We start from the raw sequence: 19,985 nt of genomic DNA on the forward strand, positions 1-19,985 counted from the left end.
AAGAATTATTGTGTTTTAAATGAAATTTCGCAGCAGATGCTCTGGTGCCAAAACAGAAGTCATACAGTAATCACTAAGTATTTCTTAGTATTTAGCATGGATTAGTTGTTACCACTAAAGAAATCATAAAGCATTCATAAAGTAATCATAAATAATTCTTGCTTTTAAAGAATTTAATTTTCGTTAAAATGGCGCACACGCGTTGTATATGTATTATTATTGTTATTATTATTGTTTTTCATATATTAGAAGAAAGATAATTAAGAAATTAAAAGTTTTTGACGGTGATGGGAATCGAACCTTGAACTTCGGCACGGCAGTTGAGTACGCTAACCACTTATCTAAATCGAATTCTTATACACCGGATTTTAGATCTGATATATTAATTGCGTTTACGTATGGGCTAATTAATAATAAATAAATAAATGACAACCAATGAATACTTGCAGAGAAAAATATATAATTATATTCAGTAATAAAAGTAAAGTGGGGTTTTTGAGACCGAGTGTTGAGTTTGTAGAAAGTCCACTAGTTCTTAATATTCATGATATATATGTTCATTCATAAAGAATACTTTATGAATACTTTTCATACAACTATGAAATACTTTACTTTCAGTTAATAACATTTTACATTTCAGAAATTTGTATATAAAGATTACTTTATGAATACTTTTTTAATAATATAAGTCTTTATTTAATGCGGACATTCGAAAATTCTTTATGAATGCTTTTTTTTCAAAGTGTGCTTATACTTCTTTCGCATTAAGCTTGACATGGTACAGGCTCGTCATGTCAAGCATTTTAAGAATTTTGTCTTTGTTGAGTTTTTATTTTTGTTGAATGTTAATTTTAAGTAAGCCTTTTTTAAAATTGTTCATTAGAAGTAAAGTTATACGAAATTTATTCCACACCGACATAGTTTCGAGGAGAATAATGTATTCGATGTATTTTTTTTTATGTACACGCGATCGCTATCATTCGTGCCATTTTTCTATGTAATAATAAATATAGTACTTTATGATACAAGTGGCGTAAGCGAGGACGTAGCGGAAAATGCCACTTTAGACACGCGTACTTATTTTATAGGAGTGTCTGCCACACATATCCGCGGCGTAAGCAGTTCATATCTGAAAAGCACGACGCCAGAAAGGACTACACGCAGTGCTATATATAGATAATAACCATAGCTGCGCAGGCCGAACTTACTCTACGTGATATAACAAATGTTTTCAACTTCTTGAAGCCTACGTATTTCAAGATTTCTCGATGTTTTTAATGTATCAAGGAATACTGCACGAGAAGATCGCTAGAAAGCTCGTTCGTCGAAGGCTCATTGACAGTGTGAAGCCATCTAGTTGAGTAAGCTCTGAAATTCACATATCCCAGCGACGAATTCTTCAAGGAAACCCGGTCTTATTGGAAATAATTAATTTATTATATAATAGGAATCTTGAGATAATTATTGTTTTAAATTCAGTCTAAGTACATATCAGACACAGTAGTAAGCATACACATGCAATAAGAAATATTGTTCTGCGTGAATTGTATGTTTGTTAGGTATGTGTGAATAGAAAAGTAGAATACATTTATGTGGATCAATGAGAGCAACATATTATGATAATTCTTGATAATAAATTATAAAAACCTTTTTTGTTACTGCTCATAACACATTGTCTTTAAGTTGACAAATATTACTTTTTTTAAATAATATAAATTAAGATAAATAATCTTTTTCGATGTAACAATCAATTCTTGTGTGAATTTGAAAAGCTGTACCATGTATTGAAATTTTTGTAGAAGGATAAGTAAAATAAATGAAAGAAATTTTAAAATAGCAAACAATTGTTTTATTACTGTAATAATAAATATCTATAAAGTAGAGAGGGAGAGAGCTATTGTACAGAAGTCATGGTTCAACCAGAGGAGGTTGAGCCGGTCATCTCGCTGCTCGCCGTTTACCAGGAGTAGTTGATGCCGACGGGGCTGCTGTAGGTCATGTGCGAGACGGCGACGGCCGGGGAGTAGGCGACTCCGAGGAGGCTGCTGCCGTGAGCGGCAACGGGGGCAGCGTGGGCGATGGGGGCGGCGTAGCTAGCGTGGGCCACGGGGGCAGCGTAGCTGGCATGAGCGATGGGAGCGGCGGCGGCGTAGGTGGCCACGGGGGCGGCATAGGCGGTCTGAGCGTAGACTCCGGGGTTGGTGACGCTGGTGAAGTGCTTGTTGCTCGAGGAGAAGGGGGTGGCGATGCTCTTGGACTGGGTCGAGATCGAGTGGAAGTTGCCGGCGCTGCGGTACACGTTGTCGGAGGTTGCGCTCAGGGTCGGGGCGGCGTAGCTGGTGGTGTAGGCCGGGGCAGCGTAGCTGGCGGTGTAAGCCGGGGCGGCGTAGCCGATGGCTGGAGCCGCATAGGCGGCTGGGACGCCGATAGCTCCGGCGTTAGCGACAGCGAGGACACAAGCGATGATTGCGATCTGGATTCGTAGACACAAAATTATAATAAATAAGTAAATATTTATTCAAAATTTTAGAAAGCCTAATAGCATATGATCAGAATATTACTAATCTTATACTCATTACTTACTTTGGAGAACATGGTTGCGGTTATTAAGTTAGGTCGGTCTTGGTCACGTTGAAGGTGCTATGAGACGAGTGAATCGTAACTATAACATTCAACCATGTCACGAAGCCTTTTATACCTCTTCAAGAGGGCGTGCAGATGTACAGAACCGAAAGTGGGGAATTTCGCCTAAGGCACTAAAGCTACTTTCCCCGCAATACCTCCGAAGACAACGGCCTCATCGCTCATTTCGGTTACACCTCTCTACCCTTGACCTTCAGTAAAAGTGATCTCTGTTACATAATGTAGGTATTTTAATATATGATATGTATAGGTATTTTAATATATGTCGAAACCTAACAACGCCATCGCTAGACTAATCGCATTTATAATTATATATAATGTTCCGATCTGGAAGTTCCGTATATATACTAACCGAAGTTTTTCGTCACTTGCGAGTGGAGTTTGCAAGAAACCCACTAGCGGCAGTAAGTGAACAGGCGAATTTTTGAGCTCTGTCGATAATTGTTTACCGAAGCGAAGTGCAATTTTTACTATACTGGTATAGCAATTTTTGATAAATGTATAGTAAATTTTCACACAAACATACTAAATTTTCTGCGTAGGTCCGAGTTTGTGCCTCGATTAGTATACAGTATAGTAATTTTTACTGATACATTTCTCTCCGTGTAAATACATGCACGTAGGCCGCTATCAAGCGTACCTATTTCACAGATACGACGCATCTGCGGCCCTCTAAGCACAAGAGCGACACTTCGCCTCTCTTGTCTTAGTGCTACATGGCCAGTGTAGCCTCTCCTGCTTATAAGTCATTTCAATGACTAAGGATGAGAAAGCGGCACTCACTCGATAACTATAGAATCGAGTGAGCCGCGAGCCTACACTGTGGCTTCTATAGATCCACAGTGCGATGCGCCTATCCGCGAAATTGTGCATGTCGGGAACAAGATCAATCCAACCAGTAAAAGAAGCGTTAAGTTTATATTTATGATAAGCATTCTAAACACGTATACACGTATACACATTAAAATTATGCAGTACGCTGCAGAATATCACGTCATTGTAGTTATAATGATAAATAAGCAAAACATTTCAAATTTTCTTGTTTTTTAGAATTCTGGTCTATTTTTATCTGGGAATAATGTGTATATATGAATAGTAAACTTCATATTGAAATCGATTTAAAATTACTTTGTTGCGCAGTATAATGCTGCTTGAGTTCTTGACAATAGCTATGGAAATTAGTCAGAAGATAAAAAAGTACCCTTAAGGGGACACAACACATTTAAACTTCGAAAAAATCGATTTTTTTTTATTGCTTATTTTGACAGGAAATGTTCCGTAGAACATGCTCCTGAAAGCCGTTTATCAAAAAAAATAAATTTTCCGCAAAGTTACAAGCAAAATACTAAAACAAAATTTTTATCGTTTTTCGTAAAATTGCGTATTTTTCATTTTTTGTCTCATACAACTTAAAATTTTAATTTTAAGTTTAATAAATTAAATTTGAATAAAATTTTTATTGTAAATGTTGAAAATCCTATTTTTTACCGTAGTATGTACGTATATTATGCTCCGCACACATATTTTAGTAAATAAATTAGTGCGTATTGATAAGATTTTTTTGCGTTATTTTCGAGATAAATTTCTAATTTCGCTTCTTATATAAGGCTCCGATGGATACGTAGGGACATTTATTCGAATTCAAATATCGCAGTTTTTACATCGCCAAATCATTTCTAAACATTCGAATAAAAATCCCTGCATTCATACTAAAACCACAAGTGTACAAAGTATCCTCCTTGAGTTTGAGCCCAAAAGAACCATTCGTTCACTTGGAACCCTACGGACAGTGAAAAAGTTCACAAATTCTTGCACCGAGTGCCACAATGGGCCAGCAGGAATAATGAATGTTTTAGCATGATAAAATGAAAGGTATTTATGCTAAATATATCTATAAAAAATTTCAAATGATTTACTTAAAATTTATAAATTTAAATGACGATATTTTTTGCAAATTAAGTTTAATTAGTCTTTAAAGCAGCGTATTTTACAAAGAATAAAGATTAAAAAATCAAGTTATTTTTACTGCGTATACACACAACGGAGATATAGCAACAGGTATAAGTATTACAAGGAGGAATCAACTGTAACAGATGGTTTTTCAAATTATTTTTCGAAAAAAACTAATTTTTGCAACTCGTATAGAAAATGTTTGTTTCAGTAAAAGCACAATGTTCCATCCTACCCAATGAAGAAAGTAAGCAGTACTATCATTATGACTCGCTGTATTTTTGTTACAAATACTTATGTACTCCGAATGGAGGGTACGTTTAACATAGCAACAAAATATGCAATCAGATATAGACGAATCAATGCAAAATACGAATCTATGTTAATAATCAATCTTTCTTTCTTTCTTGTATTCAATTTTTCATAAACACGTTTAGGAACCCTCCTAAACTTTTAAATAAGATGGAAAAACGTGGAAGGGTATAGACAATAAGTAAACGAATAAAGTTTTAGAATGGCGAAAAAATTGTTTTATTACTGTAATAAATAAATATCTATGAAGCAGAGAGGGAGAGAGCTATTGTACAGAAGTCATAGTTCAACCAGAGGAGGTTGAGCCGGTCATCTCGCTGCTCGCCGTTTACCAGGAGTAGTTGATGCCGACGGGGCTGCTGTAGGTCATGTGCGAGACGGCGACGGCCGGGGAGTAGGCGACTCCGAGGAGGCTGCTGCCGTGAGCGGCAACGGGGGCAGCGTGGGCGATGGGGGCGGCGTAGCTAGCGTGGGCCACGGGGGCAGCGTAGCTGGCATGAGCGATGGGAGCGGCGGCGGCGTAGGTGGCCACGGGGGCGGCATAGGCGGTCTGAGCGTAGACTCCGGGGTTGGTGACGCTGGTGAAGTGCTTGTTGCTCGAGGAGAAGGGGGTGGCGATGCTCTTGGACTGGGTCGAGATCGAGTGGAAGTTGCCGGCGCTGCGGTACACGTTGTCGGAGGTTGCGCTCAGGGTCGGGGCGGCGTAGCTGGTGGTGTAGGCCGGAGCGGCATAGCTGGCGGTGTAAGCCGGGGCGGCGTAGCCGACGGCTCCGGCGTTGGCGACGGCGAGGACGCAGGCGATGATTGCGATCTGCAAGATTAGAATAATGATATTAGATACTTAAATAGACTTTTTATATTTTAATAATAACTGTTGTCAAATTGATCAAGACTGACCTTGGAGAACATGGCTGTTTTGTTTGTTGGTTGACTTGTGTGTGTCGAATAAGCTGCGAGATCGAGTAGCTCGAGACTATATCGTTGAGCCTAAGCTCGAAGCCTTTTATACCTCTCGAGATGCTCGACCGCATCAGATCGCAAAGTTCGGCAAAAGTGGGGAAGCCTTCCCCTGGGCGTCCACCCGATCCACTTTCCCCCGCGCACGCCTTCTCCTGATGAAAATACGACTGGCTTGACGTATATTATATACATTCTCAGCATCAAACTTCTAACCTTGGTCCAGATTAAATTTGCGTGCCCCGAAGGAGTCGACACGGGAATTCGCGCGCGCGATGCCCGGGGGCGAAAAAACTATGGCTGGTCGCGTGCGCGAGTATTGTTTGAGAATTTCACGTTACGTAGCCGGTGTATTAATCATCGAGGCGTATATAGAGGCTAACTATAATGGCCATTCTGTAATTAGGTACCTGGTATGCTATTCTTGAGTAAACATCGCGCAAATAGATTTGCTTGACCTATGTAAACATCGTTACGTAAATTTTGATCTCTTGATTCAGATAAGATTACTACTTCTATAAGAATTTTTATTACTGTCGGATTGGACATGTGAAATAAATATATATGTACAAGAAATTTTTGTAATATTTAGAATTTAAAGAAGTAGAATAGAAGCCGATCATAATATTTGATTGATCAGGTGTTGAAAGAAATTAATAGTACGATTGATGCATGGTTCAATAATACTTCACGCACGGAATAGAAATAAGACAGGTACTGGCTAGCTCAATTAAATTTATTAAAATTATTAAAATTCATATGCGTTCATTTTCATTCGAGAAAAGAGAATCATCACCGCATAATCAGCTTCATAAAAACGAAATCGTCAATCTACCTCCACTATAACGAGAAAATGTCCACGATCCACCTTGCACATTTTCAACAAAGGCGCCTCTCTCTCTCTCTCTCTTGGAAGATTACACCCGAGGAATACTCGCACATCAGCTTTCCCTTTCTCTCCCTTAATTATCCATGCGCTCACGCGAGAGATGCAGCCGGAGGAATATCTCAAGGCAAGCCCTACACACGCCTCTCGCGTGAGTTTCGCAACTTTGACCCCCTTTTTTTCAAGGTGGCATCGGCAAAAAGGCGTAGCTCGAGGTTCTGGAAATATTTGTATCGAGACTCGAGACCCTCGATGGCACAGGCTGAGGATACGATCGTCGTCCTTTCTGTTAGGAAGTAAGCTGCGTATGAGCTGCAGGTTCATTGTTTCGAGAAATATTTGCTTACAGCGCTTTCAGAGGTCTCGATGATGTGATTTCTGTTTTATTTTCGAATAATAAAGAGATTCTACGCGTATAAAAGGTGTGTTTAATGAGGCGCGTTAATTTAATCGAATTTATTTTTAACCTGGATCTTTGAAAGGAGACATGTGACATTGGTACTTTCATTTCATTGAAATTCGTGATTAATAAATATATTCGAATATGATTTTTCATTCTTGAAATGAAAAATCGCATTCGCAAGTCCAAGCATTCCGTCGATTACGCCGTAAACTTCGACAGGCCAATTGCTCGAGAGTAAAGGTAAATCTTCGCAAATAATATCATGCAAAATTTAATAATCAATAATTCCGAAGCCGCAGTGTCGTTCGTCTCTTTCTCACCTCTCACTTGGATCGAGACTCATTACGCTCGATCGGCGCGCTATACGCATATTTCCAAGCCATAATAATTACATCACTGGAACGGAGAATGCGCTCGTCCACTCTTCTTCAATCCCTTCATTCACGAAAGTTCAACAAAAGTTCGACGAAAGTCCTCTCAAGATGATTAAAAAATATATATCATCGTACCGTTTTAAGTACTGGATAAAAGTAGCTCGATTATTTTTTAAACGATGACAGATAATGTTAATAACTATATAATTAAATTCATCTCAAGTACATTATTAAAACTGAACAAAAATTTTTCATATAAATATTATGAAACTTCATAACGTAACATGCCTATATACATATTCAAACTAAGTGTATAATATGGATTTATGGATCTAAACTAGCGTGAATCAACGTGCAACGTCCGCACGTGTAAAACACGATCTCATTTTAGCGAACGCAGACGTGTAGAAAAAGACAACTGCGAAAAAACCCAAGCAGGTAATGATCCAGGTCGACAAACTTTGTTATGCAACATGCAGCGAAGCCGAAAATGATCTGGTTCGATCAGAAACGAATTTTAATTCTCTTGTACCGTGATCTATCTTTCGTTCAATCAAGAGAAAATTGACTTTACAGAGTGATTCATAAAATTTAAAAAAGTTATACCACGGCGTTGTTATTTAAAAAACTGCTTACATATTATTGACATTCAAATGTAATTATTATAACGTACGTCATTATGTTTTTTACAGATTATTTAAACGGGATTTGAAAAATTCGATCTTCAAAAAACTCTTTAACGAGTGATGTCATTATTACCTGTGCATTATAATTACAAAATAAACATTACATTTTTTTAAATAAGACGGCCACGGTAAAAGCAACGGTCTGAAGACTCGCAGGATGAAAGTATCGAATTAAAGTGCACCTTGACTTTTATTACCCAAAGCCTACCGCAGATGTATACGCTGGCATAAAGTAAAAACAATTCTTAAAAATGAAAAAACTATACATTTTCGAAAAAAAAATCCTTTCTTCATGTCGAATGTCGAATAGTTGAACGAACCTTGAGAAAAATAACAAAATTCATACTACAAAAAAATTTACATCCTTCCACGTTTAAAAAAAAGCCTCCAAAGCCTGTTTTCCAGCTGGTAGCCTAACGACACTGACCTTCGTATACGTATACTGCTCCGCAGACTGCATCTCGCTGCATTCCGTTTTCCTGATCGGCAACGCCGTAAAGTAGCCCTTACATAACGAGGCGTGTCGCTTCGCGAAATTGAGCCCGCACGAGCATATTATACCTATATCACCGCAGTACACTCGTCGTCTGGAGCGTTGCGAAACCAGGAGCAGATTGATCGCTGCTCGAGGCGAGTTTCGGGACTCGGAAACCGGACGACATGAGGTTCTAGAAGACGGCGATCTGATTTAGGACGTGGTAGAAATCTCTCGCCTCGTTTGTTGCGTTTTTGGGCTACTCGTGCGGCGAGAGTGAATTGCGAGACGCGGAGAATTTTCGCGCGACTATTGTGTGCTAATAGATCATGCCAGATAGGACTTTGGAGTTATTAAATTAATTCTGTTTCATAAGCGCTTGACGAATATTTAAATTACTTTTTTGAAATTTGACTGGAAATGTACCGAGTTTATATGTTGCTTGCCACATTTTTAAGCGAATAATCGAAATAGGCAAGACATAAGTGTTTAGCTGTCGACGTTGCGCCGTTGGCTTATTCTAAATCTTATTGATGTATGATTAGATTGATAATTAGCTTTCTCGTTAGTCCGTAATTACGTCCAAATCAATGTTTTAGCTGATTGAAGTCACGATGGAAAAGAATATTAAAAAGCAAATTACTTGTCGCCCTTGAAATTGATTTTTTTTTCTTATTATAATTAGTGTGAGTTATTAATGTATGTTTTCAGCTCTGCCATTATAGTACAGTAAGTAATTGCACTTAAATGAAAAAATAAATATTTCAGAGGCGTTCTGCTTGACCTTGACAATTGACCAGTAGACTGGTTTTACTTAATTCCTCGATGTCGGCTTTTGAGCAGCTTTCGACGAAAATAAATCTTAATAACGGCTCTGATACAGAATGCTCCACATTTAGCTTACAGGCCTCCAAACGAGTTTAGATTGCATAATTTTCGTCAAATTTGGTAGACTTCTTTATGAATTTCGACTCATGATGATGAATATGCAAAAAATTCGAAATCAATGCATATTCAAAATAAAAAAAAAACGTTTTTCGTAAAGTGAGCGCAAATTTCTTCTGTAGCACAACTTTGGTAGAACAGTAAATTTTAAGTACCTATAATTCATGTACAAATTTTTCTACTCTTATTGTCAGTAATCTTATGTGAAAAACTCTAAAAGGTCGGAGGGCTTACACATTACATTACATTACTATGAGTGATTTGCCAACTGCCTTTTAGTTAATTAATAATATTGACTTCCTAGTCACTCTATAGAGTCACATATTTAGAATACAGTTAATTGTTGGATAATTATTAAAATTAATTGAGTTCGTACAACAAACTTTATTTATCATGTGGAATTCAGAAAGTATTCATACATTTGACATAATAGCTAATACCAGTAAATTACGTATAGGTATTCCTAATATATTTTTCAATAACTGCAAAACATCAGAAAAGCCTTCTAGCAATCAATCATTGTTAAATCCTACATAAAAAGTCACCACCAAACTAAGTTTTATAAGACTTACTTACTAACATCGCAAAGTGAAATTTCATACTAAATAATTTATTTTATTCAAAACAATCAAAGCTGTTACAGTATATAGAATAACTTATCCGACATTTTATTAAGCTATTTTACTTTTTCTTGTTTTGTTTTTTATTATTCTTTAATTTAACAAGAGTGTAGAGCATTTTAGACATAATGGTGATAAATTTTCTACATTTACTGCCAAAAATTTCCAACAATAATACAATGCAACTGCATAAAACACCAAAACCAAGACAAATAAACGGTACTTGCATTTCGGATAGTGCTAAATCGTGGAAACCCTTAGACTTATTACTCATTTTTATTCTATTTCGAAACTCTGAATTCCAAGACTGGTACCACAAATATGTGATTCTACCTTCTCGTAATCGGGTAATGTAACGATTAATTCGAAATAAAAATCTCAGTCTTTTCGAAACAATTATACCCATTTTTTTTCTCAAACCTTTAAGAATATCGGTTAAAATAACGAAATCAGTGGCATCTCCATCTTTCGAATTCTCAACAAATTTTTGTCGAGCGTTGGTAAAAAAACTTAATATTGCATACCCTTGCCGAAGGAACTTTTTATAATTCTGAACAATTAAAAATTTTCCTCTGATATTCGTGAATTTTTCAAGCGATACAGTTTTTCGATCGAAATTAGCTAATTCCCAGGCCTCTTTATCAAGTCCCATTTCTACTTCCGTAGTGCTCGGTAATACCGATTTATTAGACGTTAAAAATTGTTGTAAATTCTTGAATGGGGGATTCGTATCTAATTTGTTGTACATATTTATAAGATTTCCATCAAATATGGACATTATCACTAAAATGTACAGTAAAAAAGTTGCTATGAGAATGCGTTCTTGATAAAAATGCATTTTTCTGAAAAAAAATTAATTTTTTTAAGGTTTAATTATTGTGTATTTCTATTGCCATTTCAATGTTTAATTACCTCGGAATACTTTCACGAAATACGATAGAAATCACATCCATCACTATGGAGCTAATAGGTAAATTACCGACCGACAGCTTCGCTAATAATTTAAGTATCAAAAGCCACATAACTGAAACAACAATGCTCACTGCAACAAGTAATAAATATACAGGATATTCAAAAATCTCGAACAAGTTTATAATTCTCTGAGGAAGAAACGATCTATGCAAGACAAGACAATAAGTTTCATGATGTAGCAACGGATAGGTGCTCGCTGTATAACCGGTATGGTAACCATGATCAATGATTAGAAAATTAGCAAGTAAATCCACTGTTCCTTTTTTAAATTGTTGACTAACACTTTCTCCCTTACCGAGATTCATAAGCATAATCTTAAAATTAAAGTGTTTCGCTAATGATTTCAGAAATTGGACTTCGAAACCGCTGACAATTTTTATGTCCGTGATGCGCTCCATTATAGCTACGTCGCTTATATCCCTAGTTTTCATAATATACTCAGTCATCGGCGGTTTGTAATTTAAAGCTATTTGTAAGGTCTTACCACAAAAATCAACTTTGCATGGTTTTCTTAAATCCTCATGTGATTCATCTGAAAACAAGTTGATTTTTCGATGTTGATTCGAAGACGAACAAATGTAAAGTCCTGCGCCAGAATTCAAATCTATGTAGAGTACATTTGCTAAATCAGTCTTATTACTAGTTTCAAAATCTTTTGGAATAAATTTTGACAGTGGTATCGCATAACAGGCCATCATGAGCTTTGTATCATAATTCCATGTGTATCCTAGTGATGACATTCTTGAAGTTACATATTTTACTGTTTTGGATGTATCGTTAGACGCTGCCAATATACAGTTTACGTTCGGTGCATAATCGCGTAATATTGAGCTATTTTTACTTAATAAAAAAGTTTTAATGTAACTTTGATGTATTAATTTTACGAATTGTTCTAGCCATTGGGGATATTTGAAAAATGTCGGCACGTTAAAATCAATACTTTGACATTGGATAAAAAAATTTTTTGCGGCATTTTCAGCTACTGACAATGGCAATGAATTCGGATTTGTAATTTTATCTTGTATTTTACTAGGAAATCCCTTATTTACCATTAGCATTAGTACTGTAATGTATAGAAATGGCTTACTCATAACTAAAATTTATGAAATTTCAAATTTTTCTACAGCACAAATTTTCGAATCTGGAGTACCATGAAAACTTTGTACGCAACCCTAATATTTTTCTGCAAGTTGTGGTGACTGTTCAAAAAAATGTTTTTAACATATTATACTTGAATAAGAACACTAATAGTAATTTCAAAAGTGAACTTCATTTCACAAACAGTGTTTTAACAAAATTAGAAGGAAACTCTAAGAACGATAGCGATCTTTAAATAAATTCTTTTAGTATAATTAAATTCTTTTGTACTCGTAGTAACTTTGTTAGTCCTAATTTTTTAATAAAAGGTTCAACTTTGTGCAACATTATTTATGATTATTTAATCTTATAGACTCGTAGACAAGATCATAGATGGAGAGGCATTACTGGAGTAAGCGTGTGACTGCGGTTTCCGACATTGCTTTGGGCAAACTACCTTTGTTGCCTGAGACAAAATGCCCCATTCTTGCGTATACATCTTGCAAGCCCTCTTAGCAGGACGAGAGAATCGCAGAGCAACTCGATATCGCAGCTTCTTTAACTTGTACAAATCAACCGCCAACCATCAAAACAGGCAACATAATTTAAATATATCAATATTTTTTATTTAAATAGAAATGCTAATGTTTCAAAAACTGAGTACGTTCAATTGGATTCACAGTATTTACAAATATTCTGACAAATCATTATTTACTTTTAAAAATATATCTACGCTTACAAGCTATAATAAAAATATGTTTACGCTACAGTAAAAAAAACCTTTTTTCCATAATACTTTTCCATAATACGACCAACTCTCTGAACTATGTTCAGTAATGCTACGATATTCGCAACAATAGAGTTAAATTATATTTAAATCTCTTATTTTTAAAATCTTCGACTTGATTAATATTCTTATTTAATTATAATTCTATAAATTTCGTGAATATACTCCTCCATAATTTATAACCACTCAACTTCATACTGGTCTATAATAGACACTTATGGCTCTCGGTGTTTTCTGAAAAAGATGAAACGTCGATTTCGTTAACAAAAATGTTCTCGCGTACTCAAATATGTGTCGATCGACGCCTTGAAGCATCCGCCTTTATATCAGGCGTTATCGTTGATAAATCCATAGAGGCTTGCCTTCGAAGAGGACTGACGCGATTCTTTTTAAACGGCGACTGACACCTTTCTACGATAACGCTACAAGCTTTCACCACTGATTTAGGCGTCTTTGGCAAAGACTTTTTATCTTCACCCGGTGAACAACGATTGAGAATAACACTGCAAGCTTTTATCAATGATCTGGGTGATTTCGATGGTTTCGATCGATTCGTAGACGGTACATAACGTTGCAACACGACGCTACACGCCTGCACTAATGTCATGGGCGCGATCACCGGAGTCGATGGCTCATCTGTTAAAATTAGATCACATTTATTCAAAAAATAGTAAAACGTTTTTATATAAAAAAATACGTAACGATAAATGCTTGTACTATTCTTCTTAAACAATCGAAGTAAATTATTTCGTAAAATCTGTAACGTATGTGTTGAAACTGTAGCCTGTTCATTGAAAAAAATCAACTCTGTCACCCGAATCATGAGAGATTATTAGAATTTTTCGTACGTTTTGCGAATCGATCTTCTACGAAAGCAAACCTCCATACCGAAATCTGTACTTATTAGCATACTTCGTTGTAGAAGAATACTAGAACTCAGTTCGAAATAGTCCGGGCGCTGGTGCCATCTGAGTGTAAATTTCGAGCTCGCCTCAGTAACTTGGAGTATTTTGGATGCTGAATCGAAATTTGTTGGTTACGAAGCCCGAAACCAATCAGTTTTTTTGTTACAAACAAATTACTGATTTGCAATAAACAAATAATCGTTATTTGCAATTGAAAAAAATTGGGTTACATTATTTAGGTATTTTTGAATCGAAAGTGCTCTTACAAATTTTTTCGTAAAACCCATACTTTTTGAGTTAAAAATCAATGAAGTTTTCACAAAATATGATTTGCCACGATTTTTCGAACCGTTTTTCCCGTTCACTCTCGTGAAATCTAAAAATTCAACGATTTTTAACTCAAAAAGTATGCGTTTCAGCATCCAAAAAAACTCAGAAAAACTCCAAGTTACTGAGGAGAGCTCGAAATTTACACTCAGATGGCACCAGCGCCCGGACTAAAAAGCTGAATGGCCTACCTTCATGCTCCCGATTTTCGGACTCGTTATCACAAACTGCTGCTTCATCCGTCTCGTCTATATTCCTCGACGAAGGCCAGTGTCCGTTCGCCGGTGCCGATTTCCTTCCTAGTGTAATGATAAAATTTGAAAAATTATAGCATTAGTCCTAATTACCGATACTCACCTAGAAGGTAAAAAATACATACTCATCAGTGGTGGACTAGGCTGTTTAGAATCCTCGGACTCGTGGCACTCGGTTTTGCTCCTGTTTCTATTTAACACCGGGATCTTCGACCTGACAGCCGTTCCCGCTTCCTTGTCACTGGGCGGCGACTTCCTCGGCGGTTTTGCAACCTTCGCCGGAAGATCCGTTGGTGGCGAGTTTCGCGAGGCGAACAGTATCTTCCTCGAAGACAGGTCTTTGAAATTCGACGATGATGTCGAGGGTCCGCTAAACCAGTCTTGGCTTTCCGGCGATAAGGACGTGGACGTCCCTCGTGGCGTAACGAATTGATTGTCCGTCGGTGAAGAGAAGGACGACTTTGGCGTTGAAGAAACCGAGTCTTTTCGGGGTGGCATGCGCTCGTTTACCGCGTCCATAGACTTGGCTTCCTTGAAGCTGAGGTGCTTGTGTATAGCTGAAAGATTAAGCTTGATTTAGTCAAAGCGAAAAGCTTTTTAAAAAACTGTCGTGCCTCTGATAACGATCGACTTAACACTCAAGGAAAAACGCAGTATTCAATAAAATAATCGCAAGGTTAATAACTCGCCGACAAAAAAAGCAACGCATTGAGCATATCCTTGCGAACCCGCTCTTTCCACAAATCAATCCTCTCCCCGACTCGTCGATTCAACTCTTTTCGTATAAGAAACGTAAACAAGAAGGCCGGACGCAGAGTATGCGCCAATTCTCGAATTGCGCAACGAGAGCTGCTCGAATAAAGAAAAACGAATTTTTCCGGCCAAGATCATCGTTTGTCTGGGTCAGCAGGTGGCTTTCACACGCATACAATACACTTACCGCTTCTCAAGGACGACTTGCCTTCGGAGAGCGCGCCACGAGGTAGCGAACCGCTCGGAGTAAGGCCCTTCAGCTGCAGTACACTTTCACTCTCTTCTCTGCCGAGACGATGAAGAAGAAGAAGAAAAGTTAATACGCGAAAGAGTATACGAGAGAGCTTGTGTGAGTGTGTGTGTGTACATTATATGGGAGGAGGCTTACCTGAGGACGGTGTAAGTTCGGGCCATTTTGCCGACCGCTTTGATCTTTTTGCGGATCACGTCCTTGCGCGCTGCTGTTAAGGCCCCTGAGAAATGAGATGTATTGATTTTAGCTGTGGATTTTTAATTCTTTTTCGTCGTACAATAAGTTTTTTGTTTAAATTTGTGAATAGTTTAAATTTATTTTTGATACTTGTAAGAACAACGCTTACCATCATCCTTAGCTGCCTCTTCGTCGTCCTTAAGCTCGTCGTCCGAGCAAATCTGCAGTAGACCCAGGAGCATTTGCGTAACTTGAAACAAAAAAAGTAACGAGTTAAATAACCCTTCTCGTGCTGCAAATAACTGTATAATCACGAATAATTGAGCGTTTTTCTTTCTCCAACCTTTTTCGCCGACGAAAGGCATGGACCAGCTGAAGACGTTCGTAAAGTTGGGCAACCAGTACGGATGAGGCTTGCAGTGAAATTGCTTGATGTTCATCACGTTGTCCTCATACTTGAGAATCGCGGCCTGTAATTACGTTGATATGTGTCGATGAAAATGAATGGATCATTCAAATTTGTATACGATTCGATACGAGCCTTGTTGTTATAGACGTCGAGGTAGTTCGGTGCGCTGAAAAGTGTGATGAGCGATGGGAAACCGTTCATCGTGTACCTGTACATTTTGTAGCCCGCGTCCTGAGCTTCGTGCGCCCGTATCACCCCCAACAAGTTGTTGCGCTCTATGAAGTCGCAGCAAGCCTGATAGCTGTACGTGAAATATTTCTTTCCTAATTTTGCACGGGTAAACTTTTGAGAAAAAAGTACGTCTATAAATTATTATACCTGAAGGAGTAGGAGCAGCCTCGAACGCTGTTTTCTTTGTAGCGCTCGGGAGTTCTCTCCTTTCCATAATCCTCCGTTGGGTCTGACCAGAGCAAATCGCAGAGGGCTCCGTGAGACGGTGGCTCTTGGAATCGATTAATCTGTGAGAGAAAAAAGACAAGATCGTTTTTTGAATATGCATACACAGAAGGACTTCTATCACTGTCTTAAGGTTGTATTACTCTGGCCAAATCCTCCAATTCCATAATCTGGGGGGACAGACCTCCATGCACGCAAAAGAACTGGTTGTTGAGTAATGCCGCCAGCGGCAAACAATCGAACGCTGCCATGGAGGCCTCGTAGACCGTCTTCGAATATTTGACCAGACCTGAAACACGTCGAGATTATCAAACGAAGCTCAAAGTCGACGAATAATTATAATAGACAACATACGCACACTCTTGCTTGAACGTGAAATACTCGGTGAGATGACGACACTCGTGATTACCCCTGAGAAAAAACATCGACGTCGGGAAGAAAATTTTCAGAGACCAGAGGTAGAGCACGCACTGCGAAAAGTAAGTTGAAAAATGAAATTCGTGAATCCTTACGCGAATTGCGCAACAGCGGCGTGTAACGTACCTCAATGCTGAAGTATCCCCTGTCGACGTAGTCGCCGAGAAAGAGATAAGACGTCGAGCAAGGTGAACCGCCGACTTCGAAGAGGTGCAGTAAATCGTAAAACTGGCCGTGAACGTCGCCGCAGACTGTGGAAAAGAAAGAGACGTTCTCGTGCATTTGTCGCTCCGCCGAAAAAATCTTCATAAATTCGCTTTTGTACCTACCCGTGATCGGAGCGTTCACCTTGAGGAGGTTCTCCTCTTTACGGAATATCTCGGCGGCCATGCGGAGGATTCGAAGAGCAGCCGACTCCTCGATTCTGCCCTCCTGCTCAAAGTGATCTCTGAGGAGCTCGTGCTTCGGAAGACCGGTGTGCCTGTCGAAGATCTCGGCTTCGGTTAACTTGTGCGTCGGTGGACACGGTACGTCTGCGAATTGATAATGCGAATTTGTTTAAAAAGTTATTCGATCATCCCACATTAGACGAAGTTGACATACCCTTCATGACCCGTGACTTGGTGCTTTGCTTTTTCTCGGGCGACTCGATGGAAACGTTGAGCAGCGCTTCGGAAAGCGATTGATTGGTCTCGTCATCCTCCGTCGAGATACCCTTATTCCAGTCGACCAGTGGCAGCGACATGTTCAAAACTTTGCTAACGTCGGCGTTTCTCATGGTCTCGACCTGGTCGCTCACACAGTCGTCGTCGACGTCGTCGTTCCCGGGGACTACCCCTTCCGGCTTCTCGAACGAAGTCTCCACATCGTCGACGATGTTTCTCAGCTCCTTTTTCGCTAGAAGCACCGAGTCCCTGTGTTTCAGAACCATCACGTCCGGCGATTTTTCTTCGTCGCTCGATAAACAGACCGTTTGCTCCATCGATGTTTTGCCTGACTCGACGAAAATGACGTCACTGCTGCCTGATATGTCGATGGTGCTGTGTATAAACAGTCGGCAGTCATTGAACGATCATCTAAAATTATCACGATTCGATGTTGATAACAACAAGTGCACTCGCTTACCACTCGGAAATCTCGTTCTCGGCCACCTCGTCCTCGTCGTAGTTCAAGTTCAAATTACTGATCTTGCTGATGAATTCGCTGGGCAGAGAAGTGTTGACAGTCTCGTGTCCGGCGCAAGACTCGCTGTGTCGAATGGTCTCCGGAGAGGCATTGATCACCTGGTCGTTGTCCTCCAGGACCAGATCGACGTCCTCTAAGACGGGGCTGCAGGTCGAGCTTTGTCGACGACGCCAACGGTTGCTATTGTTCTGTTCCTGGCTGGACTTCATCAGCAGGACTGTGAGCGTCGAGACGAAGTTCTCGCCGTCGTTCTGTATCTCCTCGATCGAGGACGACGACGAGGCTTTGCGGCTGTTGTTGTTGTTGTTGTTGTTGTTGTTGTTGTTGTTGTCGCTGGCTCCATCGAAAAGCTGCTGCGGGGATGTTGCACTGGTGACTCGGTTGTCGCTGAAAGTAATTTTTGACCGTTTGAAGAAATGCTATTCGGCTGGATACATGGCTTGTTTACCGCCACAGGTGACACTACTTTAGCTTGAGGTCAGAGACGCGGCTACTGTGTTGATTTCGCGTTTTGACTACGTACCGGTCATTCTCCTACAAATTTCGCAACGGATTGTTCGTTGCTTTTTACGCTTATCAACTATTTTTGAGATGGTTGACCATACAGTATTACATAAATACTCCAAAACCGATAATGCATTACGTTTTAACGAGGTTGTCATAAACAAAAAATGCGATCGATTTTCCGATATGAAATTTTTAATATTCTCAAACTCTAATTTCTCTGCAATAACGAGTGACTATGTAAACTAAGGTTCAACGCAAATACCTGCATTCCGGCGCATTACATCTTGAAGGTAAATCTTCTTTCGTAAAGTTATCCATTATCACGATTGACAGTTATCACTTCACACGTTCGAATTTCTCAAACTACTGACGGGTGACGAGCTATAGAGGATAATAGGGGTGAGAAGGAGAGGAATGCCTTCTAAGTATCAGCCAATCGAGAGAAGTATTTGACTCTGTTTGTGTGAGAATGTATTGAGGCAAATAGATGTACCGCGAGAAACGAACTTTTTTGAATTTGATTTGATCACTTTAGGCAGATATTATAACGTAAATAGAGGAAATGATATGGGAGAGGTAAAATAAAAATCTCGTTTTATGACTAAAAAATATATGTATTGAAGTACAGCGTACAAACGACTCCTTATTACTTAATGTTTTTCACTACCTCCTCGCACAATCTTTTTTAATTTTTCTCATCCTTTTTTGTTTATACACACACTTCATCATCATCACCACGATCAGTTTTCCAAAGTACCAACTATAAGTACATGTTATATAAAATTCAAGTCGATTTTATGTGTTTATATTTCCTGCATATAAGCCATGTATTGCCAGCCTTTCTATTCCATTATAATGTATAAGTGCACAAGTCAAGGTCTTTCGTCTACGATCCATATACATATACCTACATACGAGACTACATCGCTATGTGTAATATATACATATAACAGATGCGATTTATATAGTTTATACTTTCGAAGGATATGACCAGTATGTATATAATATACCATATATGCGTGCTCGTGCAAACGTCATCAAAGTCAAGTGCCGTAAAGCACAGCGTATACACATATTACTTATCCAGATCGTACGTGCAATCTCATATTTCATCCGACACTTGCGTCGGTTTTACTGACTAGGAGACCATAATAATTGACTAATATGAATACCAGGGAGAACGTGAGATTACAACCGATTTTGAGCAACGCAATTGCTTCAGTAAGCTTCACGTGCACACTACAGTTTTTTTTTG

At 38.7% G+C, this 19,985-nt stretch overlaps 2 protein-coding genes across 3 annotated transcripts; both read right to left on the reverse strand.

Moving 5' to 3' along the window:
- Positions 1–1,879: 1,879 nt before the first annotated feature.
- Positions 1,880–6,345, reverse strand: LOC100120110 (cuticle protein-like). The gene is made up of 4 exons (XM_032596420.1): positions 5,803–6,345; positions 5,238–5,716; positions 3,979–3,988; positions 1,880–2,473 (listed from the first exon to the last, which is right to left on the reverse strand). The coding sequence occupies exons 1-4, from the start codon at positions 5,812–5,814 to the stop codon at positions 1,958–1,960; spliced, it is 1,017 nt and encodes a 338-aa protein (XP_032452311.1). The 5' UTR covers positions 5,815–6,345; the 3' UTR covers positions 1,880–1,957.
- Positions 6,346–12,901: 6,556 nt separating this feature from the next.
- Positions 12,902–19,148, reverse strand: LOC100120040 (serine/threonine-protein phosphatase 2B catalytic subunit alpha isoform). Of its 2 annotated transcripts, none has more exons than XM_032596462.1 (16): positions 18,993–19,148; positions 18,164–18,610; positions 17,642–18,078; positions 17,368–17,571; positions 17,165–17,289; positions 16,980–17,091; positions 16,765–16,910; positions 16,544–16,683; positions 16,298–16,466; positions 16,100–16,226; positions 15,926–16,006; positions 15,715–15,799; positions 15,514–15,611; positions 14,699–15,130; positions 14,511–14,618; positions 12,902–13,321 (listed from the first exon to the last, which is right to left on the reverse strand). In XM_032596462.1, the coding sequence occupies exons 1-16, from the start codon at positions 19,046–19,048 to the stop codon at positions 13,290–13,292; spliced, it is 2,799 nt and encodes a 932-aa protein (XP_032452353.1). In that variant the 5' UTR covers positions 19,049–19,148; the 3' UTR covers positions 12,902–13,289. The 2 variants fall into 2 exon arrangements, with proteins under 2 accessions (XP_032452353.1, XP_001603722.2); XM_001603672.5 differs by having other exon boundaries at positions 12,902–13,723.
- Between the last annotated feature and the right edge of the window lie 837 nt (positions 19,149–19,985).

This window comes from Nasonia vitripennis, chromosome 2, assembly GCF_009193385.2.
Source record: "Nasonia vitripennis strain AsymCx chromosome 2, Nvit_psr_1.1, whole genome shotgun sequence".
Classification (NCBI taxonomy): domain Eukaryota; kingdom Metazoa; phylum Arthropoda; class Insecta; order Hymenoptera; family Pteromalidae; genus Nasonia; species Nasonia vitripennis.

What these genes read in the sequence shown, in the direction of transcription:
- LOC100120040 (XM_001603672.5), bottom strand. Translation starts at nt 19,048, where the DNA reads ATGGATAACTTTACGAAAGAAGATTTACCTTCAAGATGTAATGCGCCG. An exon ending in GCCTAGTCCACCACTGATGA is followed by an intron (nt 14,619 to 14,698) that starts GTATGTATTTTT and finishes TCATTACACTAG; the next exon opens with GAAGGAAATCGGCACCGGCG. An exon ending in CGAAAATCGGGAGCATGAAG is followed by an intron (nt 13,724 to 14,510) that starts GTAGGCCATTCA and finishes TAATTTTAACAG; the next exon opens with ATGAGCCATCGACTCCGGTG.